This window comes from Ornithodoros turicata, chromosome 8, assembly GCF_037126465.1.
Source record: "Ornithodoros turicata isolate Travis chromosome 8, ASM3712646v1, whole genome shotgun sequence".
Classification (NCBI taxonomy): domain Eukaryota; kingdom Metazoa; phylum Arthropoda; class Arachnida; order Ixodida; family Argasidae; genus Ornithodoros; species Ornithodoros turicata.
The window spans coordinates 37,336,686-37,363,423 of NC_088208.1; the positions used below are offsets into that span (position 1 = coordinate 37,336,686).

At 44.1% G+C, this 26,738-nt stretch overlaps 2 protein-coding genes across 2 annotated transcripts; one reads left to right on the top strand and one right to left on the bottom strand.

The window, feature by feature from the left end:
- Positions 1-504: 504 nt before the first annotated feature.
- Positions 505-23,297, bottom strand: LOC135367206 (ATP-citrate synthase-like). Its single transcript, XM_064600364.1, has 27 exons — positions 23,137-23,297; positions 15,036-15,214; positions 14,331-14,453; positions 14,178-14,240; positions 13,331-13,429; positions 13,163-13,254; positions 13,013-13,092; positions 12,428-12,558; positions 11,654-11,772; positions 11,410-11,546; positions 10,063-10,124; positions 9,878-9,995; positions 9,327-9,475; positions 8,318-8,410; positions 7,249-7,417; positions 6,646-6,761; positions 6,415-6,519; positions 5,425-5,516; positions 5,224-5,328; positions 5,064-5,145; positions 4,717-4,955; positions 4,539-4,632; positions 4,008-4,313; positions 3,635-3,778; positions 2,693-2,806; positions 2,452-2,611; positions 505-1,473 (listed from the first exon to the last, which is right to left on the bottom strand). The coding sequence occupies exons 2-27, from the start codon at positions 15,186-15,188 to the stop codon at positions 1,370-1,372; spliced, it is 3,249 nt and encodes a 1,082-aa protein (XP_064456434.1). The 5' UTR covers positions 15,189-15,214; positions 23,137-23,297; the 3' UTR covers positions 505-1,369.
- Positions 23,298-23,561: 264 nt separating this feature from the next.
- Positions 23,562-26,661, top strand: LOC135367208 (small ubiquitin-related modifier-like). Its single transcript, XM_064600367.1, has 5 exons — positions 23,562-23,708; positions 23,789-23,848; positions 24,222-24,299; positions 24,417-24,488; positions 26,011-26,661. Exons 1-5 carry the CDS (start codon positions 23,691-23,693, stop codon positions 26,068-26,070), a joined length of 288 nt encoding a protein of 95 aa, XP_064456437.1. The 5' UTR covers positions 23,562-23,690; the 3' UTR covers positions 26,071-26,661.
- Positions 26,662-26,738: the final 77 nt, after the last annotated feature.

Below are 26,738 nucleotides of genomic sequence, written 5' to 3' on the forward strand. Positions count from 1 at the left end.
GCTGGTGTGTTCTACCAACACAAAGTTCTGTTACTGTTATTGTGCACAAAGTCTTCATTGTGCTTAAATACTTGTCAGCTCCCACTGTTTGTGCAGTTCAGCAAGTGCACCAAGCTGCGCATGTCCTTGCACACGTACACACGGAATATTATCGAAACACCTGTATGCACCCATCACCATCAATGTCACACCACTTGTAGTTTTTATTGTCTCCACACAACAGCACTGTTAATGGCAATACAACAGGCTGCATCTAAACATTTCCTACACATCAAGGACACGAGTCATATGGTACATGCAAGACATCGAATACATATATGTGACTGACTGACAATAACCTTAACCTCAATAAATATCCTCTTATAATCTACTCGAACATCCCACAACAGTTGAGGCAAACTCCATGTATTCTCGAAATGAGTGAATGCTTTCGAAAAATACAAAAATAATTTGTGCAAGTATGATTGTCTGCACGCATTAAAAGAAGAGGACCAAACAACAGAATCCAGAAAAGTAACCAAATTTTAATAAAACTCTTCATTGATGCACATTATCAACATCGTAAATCTCAAAAGAGCACCATAACAGTAAAAAAAAAGAAAGAAAAAACACCGGCAATTTTACGAAATTTCTTTCCCCCCATGAAACATATTCAGGTGGTGTAAATGCAACTCAATATATGTACAAAGCGCAAAATATTTTTTTGTGTGTGCCTGAAGTACCCAAGGCATGAGAGAGGGAGGGAGGGTTAGATATTGCAGTGAAGGAGTAATTGAAGAAATTTACAGCCCCTACAGTTTATTTAACGCTTAGTGATAATTTTGATGGGGATCGCAAAACTATTGGCTGGAGACAACCAGCATTGATGAAAATCGAAATTGGTTTGCGGAAAACATTAAAAAAATAACCTTAAATTGATCTTAAATTGATCACAGACTTGGGACTACAAATTAAAGTTTGATATGCACCGGAGCTGCAGTAGAAGCTATCAGGAGTACACCACAACCAGTTTTCCCTTTAAGTTACTAGCAAGCGTTTGCTTGTTTGCGGCTCGACATCTAACACTTTCAAGCAAGCTGCACAGGAAATACAACGAGCGATGACGTGTAATCACTTTAGAGAGCCAGGCAGGAAGTGATAAGTAAAAACAATGTCTGCAAGCTTTTAGAACCGAGATACAATATTTTACACTCCCGTCATTCTTGACATTAAGTAATCGAAACGTCAATTTTAAGCAGCCGCGGCGAGAGGCAAGGGGGGGCGCCTTTAAATATGTCAACGGAGACATGTTCAGAAAGGGAAAATGAAGTGAGAACCGAAGTTATGTACAGAAAGGGAAAGGGTGGCCTCGATGGAAAGGAGGTGTCGCTCAGATGCCATTCTCCCCTTCGGTCTCCGGCAGGACGTAGGAGATGTCGTCCCATGGGTGGCGATAGAGCCCTTGTTTCAATCGCTTCTGGTCGAGGTAGTGGCCTGGAAGGAAAAGGCGTAATAAGGCACGATAAGGCAGAGCGAAGGATAAGTAGGGCCTGACTTTTTCAGGTCATATTTTTTAACAAAACTGGGGGGTAAATGTCAGGTTACATTTTGCTTCAAGAACTGAACTGGACTGGACTGAAAACTGAACTGAACTGAAGAACTGAACCCGATTCAACCCAACTCCGGTTGAATCGGATTGGATCAGGCATAAATCTTCAGTTTGCTCGGCATAATACAGGACACACCAGTAGACACAGGGCATCAATATGTAGTCCATGCATCTAAGAGGTGGCATGGTATCTGTTTTGACAGTTTGCTTTTCAGATTTGAATTGGGAGGTAAATATCTGGCATAATCGAGTATAACCTAAGAAGTCGGGCCTTAATGATAAGGGGTGATGAATAAAATGGCATTCTAGGTTGTCAGTTTAGTGTTGTGAAATAGGCAGGAGGAGCATTCATGGTTATTTTCCGAAGCGTACTAAAGCATGTTGCAGCAGAGAAGGGTACTCGAGAGCAACCTGAAAGTACCATATTTTCCGGTGTATAGCGTACCCACTATGCACATAAAGACGTCAACTGGGATATCATATGATGCAAACGGCATGTAGATACAGAAAGCCTAATTAATAATTCGTCTCACTCCTACGCCACATGGACATACGGAGGCGTGATGTCATGTCTTTCAGCCAATCTCCGTAGCCGATTTCAAAACACAGGCTTTCTGTGACAACCAATGGCTCGTTTCCATGGGTACGACCAACAAAAGCAGTGCCGCGATTGGCAGACTCTTAATGACGGCGTCACATCGTTTAAGCGATGATGCTTTGCTTACACCAGGTGGAGTTGACAATGCGTGAAAGCACTACAGACAGCCTATCAATGAGGCGGGGCAAATATAGTACCGTACACGACATTATATGGAACACACGGAACATGACACATGAAGCAACTTTGCGGTCGAGTTACTCACCAATGAACCCAATGGTCCTTCCAAGTACAAAGAGCCCATTTAGTGCTCCCATGTCGATGTATTCCTGCGCTTCTTCGGGAGTAAAGCAACCGCTGTGCCGTAGCAGATCCACAACAGCAACACCGATCAGCCCATCCACATTGAGAATCAGGTTTGGTTTCTGAGAAGGCGTCGGTTAAGCTTAAGTAATCCAAATTCTACCAGCGAAATCGTTCCGCTACAAACTAGACGTGGTGCGTACCTTCGAAGTGGTGATCTTCTCAACCTCGAGTGCGTAGTCCAGTACGGGGGTGGATGGGAAGTGGCTCTTGACATAGTCCTTCAAGATCTTCACTCTCATGTCAGGGTTGTTAAGCTGCAGGGTGCAATATTTAGACCTTAAATCTTTGGTAAATTGCAATTAAAGCGGCATCAAGGTAACCCGATATCCTGTATATGAGCGCACAGAATGACACACATCAGGTCAGGCTAACATGGAAGCTGTGCAGAAACTCCCAATCATTTACAGCAACATGATCATTTCGTATCTTATGTCCCGGGTCAATCACAACACTTCGTTGGAGGGGAGTTTCCAGTCTGCTGGAGGGGGCTGGGGCACAGCGTCCCCCCTTCTAACTTTGGGCTGTGGGGTATTTCTCACTTCCATGCAGGGTGTCTCGAATTTTTTAGTGTTACGAGGCGAATTTTTACGTAATTTGCACGTTCATTCACATAAAGCACGTTACTCTTCAGATACCACTCAAAACGTTCGTCTTGAGTATCAACAGTGGGGCCCACGGCTTCAAGGCCCTCTCTCAGTCGTCACCTACGCTACACTTCATTTACAATGTGCTCTATTAGTATAACATATGCATCTATCAGGAGTGCATCAGTTAATAAGCACCCTAATAACTGAAACAATTGTAATGTTGTAATTGCAAATCAATAAGTACCACTTTAAAAATATCTAGCACATTGTGAAAGTGCCTCTACTGATATTATTCTAGGTGCCCCCACTATGTTGCCGCTGTAAGGCATGTGTTGGCCCTCCCAACACTTGCATAATTTACAAGTTCTGTCAAACACATAATGACAAGACTGAAAAGTCGCGTTTCATTTGTTGTACCCATTTGTAGACCCACTAGCTGCTCCTGAAGAGGTTGCTGGGCATCTCATAAAACAAAAACAACAGTGGAAGACTTACCGATTTGACCCTGTGTCCGATACCCATGATGAGAATGCCCTTCTTGCGCATACTGTTGACAAACTCCATAGGAATCATTCGGCTGTCGTAAGCCTCACTGAACTGCTTGGCTGCTGCATCCAGAGCACCTCCAAAGCGATCTCCCTAGAATTAGTGCAGAAAACAACGCCATCAGCACGCAACACACGCCATTTTTCTAGCTGTAGTATGATCAAAGAGACGCTTCTGCAACTGACAAGAAAGTAATGTATACGATTGTTAGACGAGGCTTAAGAACTCTGAAATAGGTGATCAATAATTATGAGTGAACATTATGAGCTAGTCAGGCTGTTCATAGCAAGCACAAGTGTGGGAAAATACCCAAGCTGCTTACGATAGTTAGGAGCCCCGAAACGAGAGATGAAATGAGATCTTTTCCCGCTCGAGCACAGACGATAGTGTTGTGAGCCCCAGAGACCGCAGGTCCGTGGTCGGCAGTCACCATGAGCACCATCTCGAGAAACTCGCAGGCGTACTGTGGAATGCGTCGCTGGAACCACAAGAGGCCGAGCACGCCGCCCAGACCCAGCTCCTGCTCAATCACGGACGTGATTGGCATACCCGCATACAGCAGCTCCTGCCCACGCTCGTCGCAGATACTAGTCATGAACGACGCTGGTTTTCGAATCAGACCAAGTTCCTGAAATAACCCAAAGTCAGTCTGGACGGATCTGTCGTTTTCTGGCACAATGCGTAGAGATTAGCCATTTTGCCACGAATGCATGTTTCACAAAAGTCTTACAAACGTCTTAGCAATTTCAGATGCCGAAAGATCGAGTGGGTCTTGCAAATGTTTCAAGTAATCACTGTATTTACTGGCGTAATTAATGCCCAGTTATGAAAGATCCAAAGTCAGCTATCATACCCTAGCCCAGTTGTAGTCCATTGGAACTGTCGGTGGTGGCACCTCGGGCAAGGGAATAATGATGCCAGAAATCACCAGGTCATCATACACTCTCCTAAGCGAAGAAAAGTGCATTTACACGTGAGGCACCACACAATGTGCACATAATGTGCACAAACGTCGGAAACCTTCCGCTCACTTTATGGTCTCTCCGAGGGCATCGAAAGTTGGAGGCACGTGAGCTCCAGACTTTGCCAGGGCTTCATTTTTGGCACTGGCAGTTTCCCGATTGGAATGCGCACATGCACCAGCATGTCCAAACTGAACTTCAGAAGAGAACATGCCGGCGCACGTACCGATGCACCATGCCACCAGGGGCTTGTTCAGCTTGCCGGATTTCAGGGCCTCGCAGACTTCATACTCCTCCACTCCACCGACCTGCACAAAGTACACGTTCCTAACAAGTACTAAACATGTACTAAATACAAGTACTAAATACGACAGCGTGTCCACGTGCACAAAGGAATGTTTCAATGCAGTCCTTACTTCGCCGAGGAGTACCAGCATCTTGACTTGCGGGTCCAGCTGGTACCTCACAAGGTGGTCCATGAATGTGGTACCGGGGTACCTAAGGAGGTGAAGATTGTAACTCTAGTTCTGAAATATTCTGAGCTCATCCCTGTGGTATCAAAAAGGTTGTGCTCACCTGTCTCCACCAATAGCTACACCTTCGTAAACACCATTGGTTGCCCTAGAGATTATGTTGTTCAGTTCGTTGGACATGCCGCCGGAACGAGACACATAGGCCACACTGCAAAATTTACATAAAGTGTTTAACTTTAAATATTTAACATCCAGCATATATAGCTCAATGCAAAAAAAATGAAGTAACTAAATACTACCATACCTTCCCGGCCTGTACAGCTTCGAAGCCAAGATGTTGTCCATCATGCCTCCTGTGTTGCCAATTTTGAAGCAGCCTGGTTTAATACCACCAACCTACAAAGGGAAACGCCGCCGTTTAAACTGTCTGACTTCCGCAATGCAATGCAGTATTTGCATGCAATTACAATTGGTGCAGTTACACTGGTGAACACTTGAGAAATCGCTTAATCTGCAAGATAAGGTCTGGCCTAGGAATGTTGAATGTATAGGTATCCTGCCTTCTGCCATACCAGACGGTGCACATTCTTAAGCTTTGATACATATCGCCCGACACAATGCCACCCCAACGCGTACTTCTCCGAATGTCACATAGTGTCTGAGTACCACCTGAACCAGTGAAAACCACTAAGCATGATGGCTGTCTGTGAAAATGTGTTTCTGTTGCACATAGTACTGTATGCACAGGGCATGACTTTTTGGGGTTATACCCGATTAGGCCCGATATTTACCCCTGATGGAAATCAGAAAAAAAGGGTTTAACTGGATAGTTCCCTGAAAACTGCTAGACCAGGGGATCCAAAGTCATCACAAGTAATGCAGAACTCTGAAAACTGTGTTGTAAATGCATAAATATGATCATACACAACTGTCAAACCAGATACCCAGAAGATTAAAACCCGATTCGATCAGATTTAACCAGAATTGGGTCGAATCAGATGCAGTTCAACCTGATCACACCCGAATCATTGAAGCAAAATATAACCCGATATTTACCCCCCTCCCCCCCGTTATTTATACCCCCTGAGGTTATGGAAAAATATAACCCGAAAAAGTCAGGCCCTATGTATGCAGCAGAAATGCATTAGGATTGTTTTCAAGGACAGTAATCATGTTCCAATGTTTGGAATGGTTTCGATCAGTTTTTCACTTCGGACCAGAGGGGACATTACATACTATTCGCTGTTCAAGCCCAAAAAAAGAAGAGAGAGAGAGGCTACAACATGCCACTCACAGTTGCAGGACCAATGATGTGGACTCCCTTGCTGTTAGCTGCCTTCAGCATTTTACGAGTCATGTTCTCCGGAATACCCTCTGCGATGATGGCAATAGTTCGGATCTGGGAGTCAAAACATACAAAAAAGTTGTTTCAAGCACACGAAATAGCACATAGATTCAGTGCTATAGTTGTCATGCAGGATCTGTCGGAGTGCAGGAGTTGTGTGCAGGATGTCGCATGCAATACCTGCGGGTGCTGCAGGGTCTCGAAGGTGCTCTCATACGCAGATCGCAGTGAAGCGAAGTTGATGAGCACGTCAGCATCTTGATGCCTCTTCATCGCATCTGCCATATTCTTGTACACTGCAAGAAATGGGCTAACGCTTGAGCATTTTGTCATGGGATCAGTAATGGGAACTTTGGAGCTGTACAGTACAGAATTGTGTAAGCAAAAAAATGGCGTATAAATTAATCTAAAAATTTAATTGTTCACAATATTGGAAAATTTGGACTAACTGAAATACAGCCTGAAAAAGTGAATGCTAGGCGCAGACACAACAGTGACCATGTCAGTGCAGTGGTAATCACAACTGCACAAAACCAGTCCTGTCAACGGCATTCTTCCCTTTTCAATAAAGTGTAACTCATCATCGACGATTTATCACGATCGTGTACTATTTCGTGTCACATGAAGCTGTTCTAATTTTTTGAACTTTTTTTTTTACCCCTAAAGGATTTAAATTTTTGAGAAATCAAAAGTTCCTTTTTCTGTACTCTCATCCTACTCCCTGTCCAACAATTTTCTTGCAGAGAACCAAACAATGAAATAATGTTGAATGTTAAGTGTTACCTGGGATGAGAATTTCTTTGTGTCCCCAGTAGAACTTCTGCTTGTGATCCCCAGTAAATGGGTACACCATTGCAACAACGGAGCCTTCCTTCCGTGAGCAGACAAAGTCAAAATCCAGCATGCTCTGCACTGCTCTGGTCTGCATGCCCCACACAATGGCCTTGGTTTTCTGCACGATATTTTTGCAATGTAGTTTGGGGACCATCACAGTAAAGATTCAGGGAGGAATACTGTGCATGGGAGAGTAATACACGCATCTTCTGCAACAGTTGATGAAAGTAAAATCGTGCTGCGTTGGTATTATGAATGCAGCTAAGGTATAAGGTGAACCTCCACTTTGATTTCACCTCGAATGCAGTTGGGGTGTGTACATTGTGGACAAAGGTAAAAAAATAATAATAATAATAATAATGCCAGGTCAAATTAGGGTACTTTATATGTAGAGCCTGAAGTTTTAGGGTGTTACCCGATTCTTCCCCGAACTTGTGCCCCAAATTGAAGGTTGCCTCTTTAGGGTGAAACCCGATTTTTACCCGGCAGATTGCCCTCACTGGGATGTCTGTAGGAATGCGCTAACTTACTTGTTTGGCAGCAAATGCAGTCAGATCACCGTTTGTACCACACCACTATAGTTAGTTTGAGTAACTGAGCCCGATTTCTCCCCAAATTTAGCATATTGGGAGTTTTTTTTTCACCTGAATTCGCACGAATTTAGTGCCGTGTTTATTCACCCGATTTTTACCCTCCGAATTTAGAAAAAGAAAAAATTCCCGAAAACTTCAGGCTCTATTTATATGGTACTTGCAAATAGCGACACTGTGCCCCTTCACGATTCATAAACTGCAAATTGAAGGGCAATCGCTTCAAATTCTTCTTGGGAATCTAGCACGTTTATCAAGCTATCAAAGGTGAGCAAATTGAGCGCATAGGTTGGTACTGTCAAGGAAGAAAGGAAAGTCCAGCAAAGGAAAAATTGCAATCTTATGGCGGCACTCTGCCCATACAGGGACAAGAGAGAAAAATGGCGGCACAAAAAAAAAACAAAAAAAAAACAAAAAAAAAAACTCACAGGAGTGAACCACGACTGTTGCACCGCCGTCTCAGCATTGTCCATGAAGGGGCGACGGAAGTCCTTTTTTGGACTCGACGGCGGAGGGGGAGTCTGGAAGAAACGAACGCAAAAAAAAAAATGCAGTGAAGCCCTAAGCTTTCGTTCTTGCAAATATTTGTAGCCAATGTCCTTCCAGCATTTGTAAGACAGGCCTAATGCCGTACGTGAGGTGGCAACCCACAAAATAATTATTTTCTGCATCTTACCATGTTATAAGTCTGCAAGGGTTGTAAAAGTTAGGTTAGTACGGAAACCTCAAGGGCAACCTAAACCAGCTACCAACGAGTAAAAAAAAAAAAAATTTTTGCAACACAGGTACAGTTCAAGCAATACAGTACAAGCCCCTAGCTTTCGGCAGTGGAAAATTTACTTTTCCATGAAGTAAATCCGCGGGCAAGAAAAAAAAAAAGTAAAAAGCCTTCCGTAACTTTTCAATGCGCGAAGAAAACTAGACTGAACTCTGACAATTTCGACAGAAGCGAGAAGGCGCAGACAAGCTGGTGCATACTGAAGTCTGGAACCGGAGACACGGAAGAAAAATAATTTTCTCTGATAGCTACAATTTCTCTCTGGGCATTCCTATCGTTAAATTTTCTTTCGGTGCGGCACATTCAGTCGTGCAAATGCCAGCAGTATCAGTCGCGTCAGGCACTGCAGACGAGACTGAACGGGTGTAACCCATGAAAGTATCCTAGATCGATTGAAATTCTTACAAGATTCTGTAATATTCCGCGAAAAACATGATTCTGGAGGAAACAGGAGGTTCCGCAAGACACTGCGAATTCTGCGGAAATTCGCGTGATCGCGGATTCGCTGAAGGCTAGGGGCTCTAAGCACGCTATATCGTTCCACGAGGAAGGTTGCAAATAGAGCACGATAATATTTCACATGAGTGTAGTTTACATTCAGCAGATATCCTTTCAAGACTCATACATACATTAGAGCATGCAAGACACCAGAGACCCACCTTCATGCCGCCAGGCAGGAGGAAGTTTGCCGTCGTGACATTTGGCTCGGGCATGGCTGGGATTTCACGCTTGCCCATGGCCATTGCCACAATGGCTGTCATGTGGGTTTCCGGGCCGAAGACATGCACCGGAACACCAAGCGTGTTTCCTGCAAACATGTGTATGAACAATTAGATGTACTTCATAACGAACCCCGAGACTGGAAAAAAAACCCACTAAACTAGATTACTAAATTACTACTACAGTCAAACTCTTTTACAACGAAACTCAGAGGACAGCAAAAAAAATTTGCAGTAAAGGTATTTTCGTTAAAAAGGATGTCCATTATTGGTCCTATAGGGCTCCAGCGGGACCGCAAAAAAATTTGCTGTAGTGGTATTTTCGTTAAAAAGGTGTTCGCTATAAAGGAGTTTGACTGTACTACTTTACATGTTTGGTACCTTACTTTACATGTACTTTACTTTATTACTACTAAATTACATGTACTTTTGAATGCCCGCAGCTCTAGCTGTAGCTTATAACCACCGGCTACTTCAAAAAGCCAACCCACCAACTTCCTTCATGACCCTCAGTCCTTCTTGGTAATTCGGTCCAGCTCGTCGGACAAAGATTGAAACATTGTGCTCCACCAGGCGCTCACGGTACTCTTGCAGGGCCTTCACAATACCCTGGAAACATCGCAGCATATTGTTAGTATCGCTAATGGGTGTTAAGTATTAAGTGATTGGGCATTACCTTAAATGTAGCTGCCACGTTTGTGAAGTTGGCAATTCCTCCACCGACGATGAGTACCTTTCCTGGAGAAGCATGGAACAGTTGAGTTCACATTATATTTCCATCTATTTGATTATATCTGACGTGTTCAGGGGTACGTTCACGTTAAATAACGACTGGAACCAGCAATTTGGTACCCAAGCAGCACAACATTTTGGTCCAATATGGGACCAATATCGGACCAATATTGGGCCAGTATTGCCAATATCAGTCCAATATTGAGCGAAGATGTTGTGCTGCTTGGGTAGGGCTGCTTTCTGCTGCAGCACTCGAGCAAGATGTTTCTAACCCACAACAGAGTTAGGCTGCATCTCGAAATGCATCTAACAGAACCTTAGCCTCGGACAATCTATGCTATTAGCTGCTGAAGGTTGAACAAAACCGAATTAGTATTCGGCATTATTCGGAACAACTAACTGTAAATGCCAGACATACAAAAAACAAAAAAAAAATGTTGCACCATAGAGAGGTTCACAACACTGCACTGGCACTGTGCAAAACAGGCCAGCTATGCTGTTAGGGTCATAGTGCGTTAGATGTGCAAGCACATGACTGATGGGAGTAAGTATAGCATTAATAGCAGTGATGGCCACTAACTACTTCTACAGTAGTTTAACTATAACTACTAACTACTTCGCAATAGAGTAGTTTAACTAGTAGTTCAACTACTTTTCAGGGGAGCAGTTAAAACTACTTTAACTACTGCAATGTAGTTTAACTACATCTATAACTACTTGACGTTGTCCGCCAACACCAATCCCTTGTAGTGTTCTTGGACACCTAAATATGAATCACAACCAATGATAAACTTTGGCTCAAGCCATTGCTACGATCGTCAAATACAAAGCTTGCAGCGGGATTCTTTCTGTGCCTACGCAATAAACTAGTTTGCAGAATTATTCGCACCAAATGAGGCTTCACTAGACAAGCATTAAAAGTGAAGATTTAGTACACATGCACGACACAATTGCTCTGCACCTCCGTTCTCATCATACAAGTAGCTCAAGGTAAAAGTCGGAAGCAGAATCGTGCCGTAAAGCTTGCGGCAAAATCAGAAATAGTTGGCGCCTTCAGTAACCTAACTACTGTAGTGAACTACTTAAAATAGTAGTTTAACTAGTAGTTGCCACTACGTTTCTGCAAGTAGTTGCTAAATACTTTTAACTACAATCAGGTAGTTTAACTAGTAGTTTAACTACATGTAGTTAACTACCGGCCATCACTGATTAATAGTATTAATATCCTTACATGTTAACATTTTTGTTTCTCAAAACAGGAAAATATTAAAACTCCCAATGAAGAACTTGCCTTCTGTCCTTTTCTCGCGGGTCATGAGACCCAAGATGGTCTTCGCATACTCGTACGTCTGCTGTTCCGTGGGAGCGCCGGAATATTCTCCGTAGTTAGCCAGCTCCGATGCGCCTCCCAAGTCACACACCGTGTCACTACGGAAACGTGCAAAGCAGTAAGAAAACAGGGCCGGCACAACAGGGGCAAACTGTCCAGGCGGACTCTTTGCAGGGCGTGTGTGAAAGTAACGTGCGCACAGTACCTGTAAATGACCGACGCTCCGCCTCCAGCGACCATAGTCCAGATCCTTCCCTTGGCATTCAACACTGTCAGCTTCAGAGATGCTCCACTCTTTGAGTCCAGATCCGCAATGTATGCCTCCTAGTTTTACGAGAGATTCGATTAAGGACACTGAACGGAGATGTTCAGCAGTGATGGCCAGTAGTTAACTACGTGTAGTTAAACTACTAGTTAAACTACCTGATTGTAGTTAAAAAGTAGTTATCAACTACTTGCAGAAATGTAGTGGCAACTACTAGTTAAACTACTATTTCGAGTAGTTAACTACAGTAGTTAGGTTACTGCAGGCGCCAACTACTTCCGATTTTGCCGCAAGCTTTACGGCACGATTGTGCTTCCGATTTTTACCTTGAGCTACTTGTTTGATGAAAACGGAGTTGCAGAGCAATTGTGCCGTGCATGTGTACTAAATCTTCACTTTTATCACTGCTTGTGATTCATATTTAGGTGTCCAAGAACACTATAGAATGGGATTGGTGTTGATGGACAATGTTAAGTAGTTACAGATGTAGTTAAAATACATTGCAGTAGTTAAAGAAGTAGTTTTAACTACCTCCCCTGAAAAGTAGTTGAACTACTAGTTAAACTACTCCATCTCGAAGTAGTTATAGTTAAACTACTGTAGAAGTAGTTAATGGCCATCACTGATGTTCAGATTTGAAATGCGGTCGGCAAGATCTCCAATGCCTCCACCTCTCTGTGCGCATCAACGTAGAAGAATGGAAAAACGCCCCACCTCTTCCGATGCATCCCTGCCGAATGGAGGAGGGAACTCCACGTCTCCCCATTTCGCCTTGCAGACAAACTCCGCCGTCGCATCCAACTTGGCGGCCAGGTCCAATATGTACACCTTATTGTTGGTCAGCACTACCCGTAACATTCACAAAAGTTGTTAGGCACTTTACCGGCCAATACATACGGTGCATTACGCAGCACTTTAGGCCTTCGGTGACGGAACACAAAAAATTTGCAAAACGGGAATTTCCTGGAAACGTACTTAAACCCAGTGCTGTGTTGTTGTGAGATTTACAGATTTCTAAGACGCCCATATAATATGTGGAACTGATGTGCCATCTCAACGCATATCCGCTTTCACGTCTGTCACAAATCGACAAAAAAGCTAGAAACTACCGTTCAATAACAAGCACAGTATATGGCAAAAGTGATCATCTCCAGTGATACCATTCTATAGCGGACAGCCAGCAGTGGTGCCGAGCCTTCAGTTCTGTCACAAAACACAGCCATGTCACTGGGTTTTGTGACGAAATATATAGTAGCTTGTCCCCCAAAGAAATGTGCACTATATCTGAGGACCATTTACCGAGCGGGTTGACTTCGAGGTAGGTGAAATAGAGATCCACATAGGTGTCATATAGAGCAGCCACAAATTTTGCTGTAAATCTGTAAATGCAGTTGATAATTTAGCATCTAATCAACAAAGCGTCCTAGAGATTTAGTGTTTTCTACTTACTCCTGCTTTGAGGCAGGTAAATGCTTGAGAAGAGTTTTCCTAATGTCATCTGTGGAGGGTTTTGTATCAATTGGGACTTCCAGTTTCAATGCCTAGCATAGAAAAAAAAATATTAAAAATCAGCATTACTCACTGTGCTTGAATCGACATAGAATGCACTATGCTCACCTTGGCATCAACGTCGCCAATTTCAACACCGCCTTGATGGTGGAAGAGAATGATGTCAGCATGTCTGTGTGAGTAAATGCAGACGTAAGCCTCTTCGTCCTGAAAAAGTCGCGTTCGAGTCGCTCTCATTAGGGTCCACACAATTTTTTGTGTCCATATCAGTTCCATATTTGGATACCTAATGCAAAAATGCATTTACAACTTCATTTTTATACTACTGTTGATATACGTACTTCCTTTGTCTAGTGCACTGGTGTATAAAACTTGCAAAATGAACAAATTGCAGGATGCAGAGGATGTAAAAGCAACAATGGCTTGTTGCACATTGTTCACTAAATATTTCTACAATTTAATTTCTCCCTGCTTCACGTTTGCCCCGTCAAAATGACTAGATGCTGACAAAAGCTGCACTCAAAACATTCTCCTCTAAATAGATTGTGCAGATGCATGTGGTTATGCCACGATCTGCATGTATGTGCAGTAAATATTGAGTAGTCTGCATCTCATTTCATTTGAAGCTTCCTTCTTAATTAGAAACTGTCTCTCCTCTTAATGTAACATCAGTTAATTTGAACTGACATTAACTTGTAGTCCATATTAGATTTTGTAGACTGACTGGATGCAGGGCATACAAACATCTTGGGAATTGATGTTCTGAGGCTGGAACACATAGAAAGGACAAATACACACAAAGCCTCAAGTGCCTAATGAAATTAATGATGAAAGAAGGAAGTCACTGGGAAAAGGTTAGCCAGTTGGTAGGAGCTACCAGCTGGCTAACCTTCTCAGTGACTTCCTTCTTTCATCACACAAACGTCTGGAACATTTCCATAGACCCTTCACATACCTGGGAGTGTTTCAGAAATGGTTCGATGATGAAGTTCCTCAGACGACCTTTTGCTTTGCCGACCTGCACCACAAAGAACAGGAGTCCGTTAAGGATTAATTCAAAAACCTGGGCTTATGAAAGTGGAAAACCTATACTGTAAAGCATAGCTACCTCAATTTCTTTGCACATTCGTACTTGCACCCAATCCTTAACGCCCGGAAGATCCGAGTTGACGTGAATCAGGCCAAGCTTTCCACGACGCTTTATAAGCTGGTCGGGCTTCACCACCAGTTTCTGCAAGATGCAGCTCAATCTAAGTACCAACTCTATGATAATACATGCACAGCAGACAGGGTGGCTACACACTGTGACATGCTGAACACTACTGAGTTCATTATAAAGTGTGCATGTGAAACCGAAGTGAAGAAATCATAACAGACATTAAGAGAGAGGCTGGGCGAAGGGAGTGAGGGAGAGAGAGAGAGGCATACTTTCGAATGGCAGTTTGGATGTTTGGAATTTTGGGAGCTCTGTTCTCTTTGTAACTCTGTTTCTTCCTTAAGCGCTTATTACTGCCATGTTGCATGATAGTCAGTCTCACTTTTCGTTTACGGCTTTCACATTTTAAGGCCTTAAGTGCGCCCGTCTGACTAGGGCGTAACATATGTTGCTATTAGCCAAAAGCCAGAAAGCAATGTCACAATCATAACCGGTCTTGGCCATTGCTGTCTGGCCTTTCCTTATTGCCTCGATGTTTAAGGCCTTAAGTTGTGCCACCTGGCTCCATTTACATTGAAGGGCATCCTAACCCACTGAAATTGGGAAAGGATTCTCCTTTCTAGTAAATGCAAGGTATCGAAAAGAAACTTTGCGTACTTCAGTGGAGAGCCATGGGTTCTTGGCGACGAGCTCGTCCCAGGAGGTCTCCGGTGTGACGCTGGCAAAACGGCATACGGTGGCGACACCTGGGGCCAGGTGCTGGTTCAGCAGACGTTTCCCGGTCGCTTCGCTGATGGCCTTTGCAGACATGGTGGCCTCTCAGTTCTGCTGGTGTACTGAAAGAGCGAGGATGACCAGTATAGTGACTGTCCTGCAGTACTGGATTATTAACGTGTAATCTATTTCTTTCCCTTTTTGCGTAAAATGTTGACTGCTCAAAACGAAGATTAAAAAAATGCATTTTTTTTTTACTGCCTGCAATTACGACACAAGAAGACATGATGCTCCCGTGAAGTTGTATTCCCTGCAACGATACCCCTCTTGCGGGTAAGCCACCTTCGCAGGACAGGTCAAAAGATAGGTGTCGCTGCCTTGGCCTACCTTCGTCACTTCCTTTACTGAAGGAATCAAATGGAGGAAGGGATTCGTAGGCGGAAAAACGGACAAAACAAATTATGTCGCTGACGACTTCCTCAATGCGTCATTCTGAGAATTGCCATAGCGGCAAAGCAATCGTTGGACTGCGCGATATGTACGATATACTAAGAATTCGATATATAGAAACGCAGCGTCCTTATAAAAGTAGTTATAAAAACGCTCACGTGACCACTAAAATTACTCAGTAATTGCGTTACAGTTTTATTATTACTGCATTATGCGAGATTGAACTACGCAAGCGAAAGCCAATTTTCTCATTAGGCTCACGGATACTTCATAGCTACAGCACCAACTGTGGCTTCACCACAACGCACGTGACCGCCTCATGGTCAGACGCATATGACGCGACTGATAATACACTGCGACACTCAGTCTCAGATGATTAAAGGTCCCTCCTCAAGAACAACAAAACGAATGCTAAGTCCCCTGGCGAGTACTTCAAGGTTGACTTTTGCTCAGCCTGTATAGCAGAAGAAGCTAGCGATATTGATAATTTAATACCTTGACCGCAATGTGTCCGCGATAACCGTTCCGAAAACGAGATAAGCCAATCGCCAAACATCACGTTGCTGTTCTTTGATTTAACAGCTTCCTTTTATCATATAATTTTCGTATATTGCTTCCAACATCCTATCCACTCTAATCTACGTGAACTTCCACTGCACTTCCGTCTGACCGTTATCAGATAGCGTCGTCTGGTCATTATCAGATAGCACGCAACTTCCATCCACTCGTACCCGTATAGATACCTCCAGTCATCTCATGTGGACAGACACGATAAGCATCGCCCGAGTGCGAGACTATATGTGAGCCGACCTTGAGATAGGGCTATAGTGTTGTCCGACAGGTATTTTTAGCCTTTCATATTATCTACTTCCCAACTGCTCCGGGCATTTAATCCCGCAGCCGCCTTTTGATTTCTGCGACGAGGACTTCCAGACATCCGAGGCGTCGGAGCCTATTGAAAGGAGACTTCCTCCTAGAGAGCGGGGTTTTAATTTTATATTTCGCGGTGAAAAAAAAAAAAAGCGCCTTGCATCGACCGTCGGAGGAAAAAAAAAAAAACGCCGAATACTCGCTGGCGGCGGATCCGGTCGGCCTCTAATGTGCCGGACGGGTTTGGGTTAAAGACGACTAGTCCTACCCGATGGTCACCCGATGTACTAAACGGCAGTGGAAGACGCCGGTACATTACATTATTCATTTACCCTACAACGGCTTAGAGAAGGACTCCGTTTCATCACGCTCGAGGAATCCAGATTCCTATCTAGAGCATCATAGCGACCGAAAATATATCGGTCAAGGGTCTCGCTGTAGTGAAGCCTCATTTCGGTCGAAAGAACCATACTTTAGTAGAATGTAGGTCCGTGCAGAAAAAAACAAAAACAAAAAAAAAACCGTACGTTTCTTTGCAAGCGTTGAAAGACACGACCCCCCTTTCCCCCATTATAGCTAACAGGACGATTTTATCGCGGTGTCCCCTTCCCTTCCTTGCCCCAAGGACAGCCGAGAACGGCAGCAACTTATCCACAGGGTCGCTCACTGTATAAGGAACGTTTAAGTAAGCGGTACAGTGTTCTATGTGATCTTCAGCGGACGCTAAACAAAGAAATTAAGTCCCGCGAATTAGAACGTCGAATTATCGTCGTTACTGAACTTACAGAATTTAATATTTATTTGCACCAAATATTCAAAAAAGGCATCTGGGTATTGTCTACAAGCAAGTTCCCGGACCACGTATCAGATTAGTCTTTAATGGGTACATACACCGATAAGCAACCAATACAACAACGAAAACATTTTGTTCGCCGGTGTATATACCCATTAAAGATGTCAATCTCCGGCATTTGGACTATTTTCAAGACTATCTGATTAGTTTAAATCTTTTGCAGGGGAGTCGTGCCTACAATCGTGCAGATATATCTCGTACTAGCCTCGAAAGCCAAGCACCTGGCGGTCAGGTCCTGACCAGTGACCACCCACGACCCGAAGACATAACAAGAAGAGATAAGAGATAAGTCCGTCCACGATTGAGATCGCCCACTCACACGACGCTACCTTATCTCTCGACGCAGAACCTGGAACCTTTCCTGGAACCTGGACCTTTCGATTTCGACCAGCGAAAATGATGCGGCGTACTGCGTGTATGGTCTCCGCGATCCGATCCCAGCCAGCACCACAGGGTAGCTACTGCACGTGGCCCTGAGACGGCAAGTTGTTTCCTGATGAGTTGCCATTATCCTTCTCACGGTTACTTCCTCGCTGGATAATCGGGGCGTGACAGGACACAAGCAAGCTGCTTTCCTTGCTACTGGCAGTTTTATGATGCTGCTCGACCTGGTGCTACAAGAGGTCTCGGTAATAGCCAATGAGATTGGCGTAGTAAAATAATTTCGTTTTGGAATCGAACGCGATAAATGCGCAGTGGAGTCGATATGGCCGTCCCTTCCTTGTTGATAGCACCAAGGTCACGCTGGGAACACTAGCCGTGTAGGTCCTACCGTAACAGTAGTAGAGAGGGAGAGGAGGGATATGCAAGGAATATATAATCCTGTGCAGAGTATAGCGTGAGGAATGTTTGTCCTGTATGCGACTTTGCCCATCGTTCAGGTTTATCATCATGCAGTTAGTCCACCAGCTTGCCCGCGTTTATGCTATTGCCATATGCGTAAATAAAATCCGAAGTCCTGGAAGTTGTCTCTGCTCGTCAGGAAGTTCTGCCAGCGTGGTGCAATGACTAGCGAACCGTAACCAAGAATTGTGGGTGCGAATTCCGCAGCTCTGTGTGGATCTGTCGAAGACCTATCTCGATGTTTGAGGAGATGGAGGCTTCACTGTTGCGCATCTTTGATTTGCGCGCGCGTATCGGCTGGTTTACTTATCAAATTTTCATCTACTACGTTTAAAAACAAACGATTTAAAAATGAACGATTACTAAGGTAACTGATGAGTACGTCGTTTCATTAGCACCGTTACCTCGGGGTACGTTTGACTGTAATCATTGATCGCCATAAAAGGACCGCTTCCAGAGAAACAACGGTCCTGGGAGCGTGCAACACCGAATGAAGTAATCGCGAATAAAAAAGAAGGTGTTGATAAAACGTGTATAGAGATCCTAACTACCCGCTAAAGGATTTTGAATGGACATTCTATACAAAATTGACCGGCCACATAATACAGAATGTCTATTCAACTAGCAAACACACATTCTATACAAAATGTACACATTTAGTTTAGACAATGTATATATAGTTGACAGTATAGGAGTGTGTTCAAGGTAGAAAAAAAAAAAATACTGAAGAATCAGTATTCGTCAGATCGAAATACCCATCAGTGCCAATAAACTATAAATAAACCACAGGTTTTCAGTAGAAATCAGCTTTCTTCCTTCTGCCATTTTTTTTGAAACCTCTGCCACCACACATTTCATTTTCACCTGCTGCTTCTCTTTATGTTGCTTTCCCGGACACCCAATAACGGACAATGTGTACAGCGTACGATGCGCTAAACCTCCGTAACGAATACTGCGCTACAAGGTACTTGCGTCTCGGGCCGTAGCAAAGTGTAACCTTGCACTTGAACCGCCTCCATAGAGGAAGCGCCCCTGATAACGGTCTGGACGCCTGCGTTATCTAATATAGTATATAAAGGGTTACAGATAATCGCAGTCTCCTCATATATCAGCGATAACAATAAAGGTTACGCTTAGCTTGTCGTCACGTACGAGTGCCCTTATGGGCAAAGGGCACTGCACTCGGCATGAAAGCGTACTGTGCATGGCTACAACTAATACACAAAGGTTGGGGGGGGGGGGTGCTTTGGGGAGAGACCAACCTTATTCGCCGTGCACTATTTTGGAAACGAGGAGACTTTTTCTTTTCTTTTTTTTACGAATGTACTGTTTGTGATGTCCGTCAATTTGACATGTCAGTTTGACTCCGCAAAACTAACACGTGGTTAAATAGGGATGTTTTCAAACACGGTATATCATCTTACGAAGCAACAGAGCATTTTCCTCGTTTCGAGAGCGTGAATTTCGCGACCGGCAAGAATATCGAGGTCCTCTCAAAGTGGGATTTCCAGCATCGATCAGTCGCAGAGCCAGCCAGTCAGTCGCAGAGCTCTCCCGTTAAGCCGCATGTTGTTAGCCTCGGGGTTGTTCACCTCGCGCTGTTATAGCGCGCGAGAAGGCGAATTTCTGTCCGTATAAAACGAACAAAAATCGCAACAAAAAATTGGCTTGCGGAAATTACGTAACTGGGCTACATTGTACGGTAACCATTATACGAATTATTATACAATTATACGAAAGAGAGAGGCATTAGTTAAGACCGGGCAACAGCTTATAACAGGGACATCGTACGGGTCGCCACCCTCGACTGCTAAGCACGTCACAAATACCACACTGCTAGAGATTGCCAGTATGCATAGATCATCGTGCACAAAAAAGAAAAACGAAGGAAGGAGCTGCACTGGCTGGTTGCACTGCAAATGTCAAAGCCTGTGGGGAAGATACGATCTGAAAGGCATTCCGTGAGAGCGCGGCTACGTGCGCGTCTAAACATCCGGTCGGCAGTTTATGTACCTCGTACGTAATAGCTTTGATTAAAAAAAGAGAAAAAAAATATTATAGCACAGCCTTCTCCCCACCTCTTTGCGATAAAGTTAAATAGGGGCTCCTTTGGAACGGAGGTAGCGGACGCAAATTGTAGAAAAGCTTCGGGTTTCCCACTCACAAATGTCAAGTGGCTGGCCTGTATATGTATTACCTGCACGACCAACTGTGTATTTTTCGTACACGTATGTAACAATATCGTGCGGAAAAACTTTGTGTTTGCGCGTAAAAAAAAACTGCGTTATGTGTAAACTTTAAAAACTGCCACACAACTGACTACCGCAACTGTCAGTTTTTAAAGGGTGTTCAGTTAAACTCCACTTCTGCTCCCAGTTCGCGAGCGAAGTGCAGTAATTCGACCAAAGAAAATCTTTTACCAGCAGCCACCACTACACTTCTCCAATCCAATTTGCGACAAAAACCACGAACGCAGTTGACTGGAAGATTCGAAATTTCATTCAAGAATCGCTTCCCTTTGGACGTTTGATTATAGTCCGTCAGTGTGAGAATCTGAGCTTCTTTGTAACATCTAGACACCCAGTGGCGGGAAATATAGAAACCCAGTCATACAAGGTGATATCGCCCGACAGTTGTACACGGCGAATTTAAGGAAAAAACAAACAAACATAAAGCTCTGCAAGACCAAGCACGAAAAGTTACACGCCATTCAAGCTCACCCTTGCAGCTCAGGCCGGACCTCTTTGGAGGAAAAAGAAACAGAAGTCACCCGTCGGCCGACCACGTTTTTTCCCGCAAGTTTGTCGACGTCAGCTGACGTCAGAAACGCATCGCCTGATTCTTCCTGAGGAGGACAAGCCACTCCGAGCATCGACCTTGCACTGCTAGCCTACTACGTACTCCGTGTTGACCGCCTCAAATAGCATGGACACGATCGCTGCTAACGCCACATAGTTACGTGTACACACACACACACACACACACACACACACACACGTTGTCATGTACTGCGCGAAGTCATGACGTCTGTATTTCAGGGGTTCCCCCCTTTCGATGGCGTCAATGCCGGCAGGGGAGGAGACGAGGGGTTCGTCTTGTAAGAGATCGAAAGATATAGCGTCACATCCAATTTCTTTTTTTCCTTTCTACTTTTTAGTTATTTATTGTGGAATGTTTTCCGCGTAAAAATAGCTCGCGATGACGTTTCGAGTATGTCATTATGGACGATACCGAGAAAAAGGGGTTGGACGAAGCGGTTTCGGAAAATCGGCGCTCCTTGGGGGGGAATTCGGGAACGGTTACGGTTAATTTTTTTTGTTGTTCAAAAAATTCATTTACGTATCGAAGGCCTATAGGGGGCATTACCAAGCATTACTTCGTTTCCAAAGGGTGCATTTTACCGGCACCCGTGTATAGTGGTTAGGGTGGTCGCCTTCCACGCATAGACTGGGAGGTGACACGGGTTCGAATCCTGTCACCGGCTGTGCTGTCTCTGGTTTTTTTCCCCTGGGTTTTTTCGGCATACTTTCCAGACAAATGTCGGCACAGTTCCCCCTGAAGTCGGCCCAGGAGGCACACTAACCCCCCTGTCCCCCACCCCTTCCTGCTGTTGTCTCTCCATCTGTCCACATCTGTACGTCGATCATAGCCACAGTTGCTTCGCGGCGCTAACACTGAATTTAAAAAAAAAGTACCGTATTTTACTACAACATTAATTGCTAGCAGTACTGCAGACACTTTTCTTTGTTATACAAACTCCAAAGTGTCGATATCTAGTATACAACACTTTCCTATAATCTCTAGAACACGAAACCGAAACCTTGCATGCCCAGTAAGTAACTATGCCGAACTTTAAAAAAAAATTAAATGCCATGGGACTATCGTAATACATGGACTCCCATCGCAATAAAAGGATTCCTATCCTAATAAGAGTGTGCCGTTGCTGTTTTGTGCGAAAGAGGGGGGTTCCGAATGACAGTTCAGTTTCATATATGAATTGAGGTTTACGAAGGACTTATTCATCGTTCAACATTATAAACATGGAGAGAGTACAAGAAAAATAATTATAGTCGCACTGTATGGTACGACATTGTACAACATTAACAATAAATGCATAGTTCAGGACACCCACAAAGGAAATGTACTACAAGAGTATTCTGAACATAGGATACTCCCTATAAACCACTTCTGGCTCCCATTCATACCCTTTCGCTTTTTCCTTGCCTTGCGTAGAACTAATACCAATAATAAACGTGTACACAAGGACCACCGATCGTTACGATATATATCTCGCCACTTCTGGACGCCAACCAGCAAGGCGACCTGGATCTCGAAAGAATCGGGCTACATCTCTAATTACTGCGAAACGTTTCCATGTATTTGCTAGGTCACTGAGCAAACAAACAACCGCCAGCTCCAGATTTATATCTCTCATTTGGACAAGACTTTACAGCTGGTTGCCTTTGCACATGTCCGACAACGTCGCATGCGCTAGAGGAAATTTTAGGGGCAGACGAACGAGATACTGCAAAACACAAGGGTAAATACTGGACAGCACCGGTTCATGCCAAAATCACGTTTGGCCCAGCATCTTTCGAGCAGGTTCCAGAGTAACCACAATTGGAATTGTCTTGCGGACACGAAACGCATTATATTGCGTGCAAAAGGTTGACACGATTATGATCTCATCATGAATGAAGGCTACGATGCGTGGCAAATGTATTAATTCGTCTAGTAGTGGCACAACTTCGCGCTGTGCACAGCCTCCATTACAGCTATTTCTTCGTTTTTGTTTACCCTCCAGACAGAGTGGTGCCACGTGCAAGAAGTATAAGGTGGTGTCAAACACGTCATAGGATAGTGTCGAGAGAACGCCCTCAAAGCGGGCAAAGAACTCATGACCCAAAGACCGGCTTCTCTGTACAACCATGGCCTTCACATAGGCCTACCTGTGCTACCTGTCGTCTGCTCATGTAAGAACCTCACGAGGTACACCTCCACCGCTCTGCCACAAGTGCGGCATCTTACCTCTGTGATTCTTGTGGTAGGGCAAAGGACTGATGAAAACGCAAGTGCAGTGAACACGTAGCAACGTCCACAACTCCTAGGTTTCGCTGTAACGCTATAAACACACCTCACATCTGACCGTGGTCAAACCATCTCACACCACTGAAAATGTTTCCGCATCATGTATTACGTCTGCCTGATAAACCAATAGAAACCCTTCCTACAACACACGACCCACACGTCACACAGGGATGAGCCAATAGAAAAACGTATTGGAGAATAAAAAGGTGCAAAAAAACGAAACGGTGAATGAAATGTAATTTTAATATAATTTTGTTTCATGCTGCAGGACACAGTTGCATAAGTGCTAGCTAAAAAATACAACGCAAATTGACAACACTTATGAAAACGCAAATCACGTTTTAGTTTACATTATTTAGTGCCACCGGTGCCATCTATCTCGGTTTATGGCGGCTTCGTTCGCGCCGTTGTTGTCCCTCTAGCTTCGCCGCTCTCTGTTTGAGACTAGAACTTCAGTTTGTTGATTAAAGCTAGCCGTGAGATAATTGATTAAGATGTCTGACCATAGTCAGGTAAGTCATCTTCTCACACGTAAGCGTATAAGTTTCCAGAATTCCTTCATAAACGGACGGCGTCAAATTTGTTCTCGTAGGACCCTAAACCTGAGGGAGACAGCTCGTCAGAGTACATAAAGCTAAAAGTTGTTGGCCAGGTAGGTTTTAGATACTCAAAATGGTATATTCGGTGTGCGTTTCAAGCAGATGATGCTGTGAAGATTACACCTGAAACTGTTACATAGCATGTGCTTTGTGTGTCCGTTATGCGTGATGTTTGGTAAGCCTAACGTCATGTTTCATGTTTAATCGAGCTCCAGGTGAAATCATTCAATCAGGCGCCCTGTTTCAGGAACTTTTACACCAGTCATTCACTGTGTGTCCGTTGTGCTTTCAGTGCTACTTTTTAACGTAATTGATTTATAGCTCCACACTTAGTCAAGTCTATAAATATCGTATTGTGCGTCTGCCAGAAACGATACTGCAGTGTGAGTATTGCATGCGGTAGTGAAGTTGTACGCCCTGTTTCAGGACGGCAATGAAATTCACTTCAGGGTCAAGATGACCACACAGATGGGCAAGCTTAAGAAGTCGTACAGTGAACGTGTGGTAAGATTGATTCCCTTGTTCGGGGAGACCACCTATTTCTTGCCCTGTGATCTGTGATGCCTGAATTATAGACGATTTTTGAGAAAAACAAACAAACAAATAATTGTTACTTCGCAGGCAGTCTCTGTTAACTCGCTAAGGTTCTTGTTTGATGGGAAAAGAATCAATGATGACGAGACACCGAAGCAGGTAATGCCTTTCACAGCACTTTGATACTTACACATTGTAGCTAGTAAGAGTAGTACATTGTATGTTCAAAGATAGATAGGAATTAAAGATGCTGTTACCTTGGCAGCAGTACGAAAGGAACAGATTCATTTGTCCTGTCATTCATGATTTTGAGCACAAAGGAAACCGCAGTTTACGCTTTTCCCTTTCCCTCCTTCTGAAGAGGCATGACACAGCGGTAATTTTTTGCAAGGGCCAGTGGGGGACCACAAGCCTCGAGGAGGAAGTGTAAACTGCGGTCTCCCTCATGCTTAATCATAAACCCTGTTCCTTTTGGATGATGCTGTTGAGGTAACGCATCTTTCATCCTGCTAGAAATTTCTGCACTTTGGTGTTACTTTATGCCAATGGAGAGTGCTGTAGAGTCGTGGTTGCTTCTGACTGCCACAAGGGGGTCACCGCAGAGAAATTATGCCGTTTCAGTGCTGCGTAAAGTTACGTCCATGCCTTTACGGACCGTAAAGTTGGCACAGCTCTAGCATTGCTACCCCCACAGCAGTCCCCCGATTGGTTGGCATGCAGCAAACGCTTTGTTTCTTTCAAATGCTGGCGCTCTTACCTTTCATTGTGTCATCATTATAAGCAGAGTTCGAAGTAACTCGTTACTGTAACTAAGTTCCTTTTTTTGGTAGCTTGTAACTTATCTCGGTACTTTTGCGCCGTGGTAACTCTCAGAGGAACTCGTTCCTTTTTCAGGTAACTTTGCCTAAGTAACTTAAGTTCCTAGTTACTTTTTACTCGCTTTTCACTCACATCCACATATTTTCTTGCTTTCTCTCCGGTTCCTTCATGGCATTTTTTGCAATGAAACGTGATATTCAATCAATGACAGTATTTTATTGGGAAAGTAAGAACCGCTGCCATTGAAATGAAGCTGTACCATTGTGCGCCCACAGGGAGTAAGATGCAAAGCATTCGAATAGACCTCTACCAGAGAAACGTCATCATGACATTGGTAGACAGAGTGAAACCGAAACGAATGGGAAGGAGAGGGCGGGATTCCACAGATGGGCACTTGTTCTCTGCTTCTCATTGAAAGAAGAGCAGGACCCCTTTTCCCTTTAAGGGAACATATCGTAATCCCCTCAAGACCGTGGCTTTCGGATGCGACCTTGTTCACCTCTAGCTTCGAGCGTAGTTCAATTCTACCAAATTCGTGGCGCTGTCGAACACTATGACGTCATTTGTTTACAAACAGGGAGAGGTCTATTGTTGGACATAAACGACAACGATCTAAGCGTGTTGCACTCCTCCGCAGGCAACTCAAGGTCTAACTCAACTGCTCACGCGCGCTGCGCCTGCGTAATGCTATTTTGTGTCCGAAGTAACTTGGAAGTAACTCAGTAACTGTGATACATTTCAGGCTGAAGAACTTTGTTATTAACTTAGTTACATTTTTCGCACGGTAACTTAACTCGTAACGAGTTCTTTTTGACGGGTAACTTCTGAATCTATGATTATAAGAGTTCCTCCTTCGTTCCAGCTGGAAATGGTCAACGACGACGTCATCGAGGTCTACCAGGAACAGACAGGCGGCCGCTAGCATTCCAGCCGCAGGGACCGTCACACATTGTGCCAGTCCGCCCTACCAACATGTGCAAATTCGTGCAGAATGCCAGTGTTGCCAACCCCCGTACACTGAACGATAGGACAGGGCAGAGAAAAGACATCCCGCCATACTTTGTAGAGAAGGAGTGCAAGGAACTTTCGCGCTGCTGCATATATATACTGTTTTTTTTTTCCTCTTTCGTTTCAATAATCACAGAGCCATTGTTCACAAAACTGATCTTGCATAATTTGCATTGCATTCGTGCATGGACACCGCGGCATTCACCGCGGTCAGATGACCGGAATTAGGACGAGGGCGCGCACCAGGACGCTTGTTGAATGCTGGAGTTCGAAGTATTTTTAGTGCGGGGGGGTCCTGGGGGGGTATTCGCAAGTTTTTGTCCTTTCACCTCTTCCTTCTTCCCCAGAGAAAAGTCACAATCGCGGGGGCAACACTTTTGTTACTGGCTCTGCCTGGTTGAGCATGATGTTGGTAACCAGTGGAACTGTGTACTACGAATTTGGGACGTTCAGGTTCATGTGGAGCCAAGTGTGTGTGTAAATAAAGTTTTATTTCTTCCTTTGCTATGCTTTGGAGGTGCATCTACGGTCGGCCTTGATGAGACTGTACATTTTTTTTCTTCTTTTATCTCTCTCTCGCTC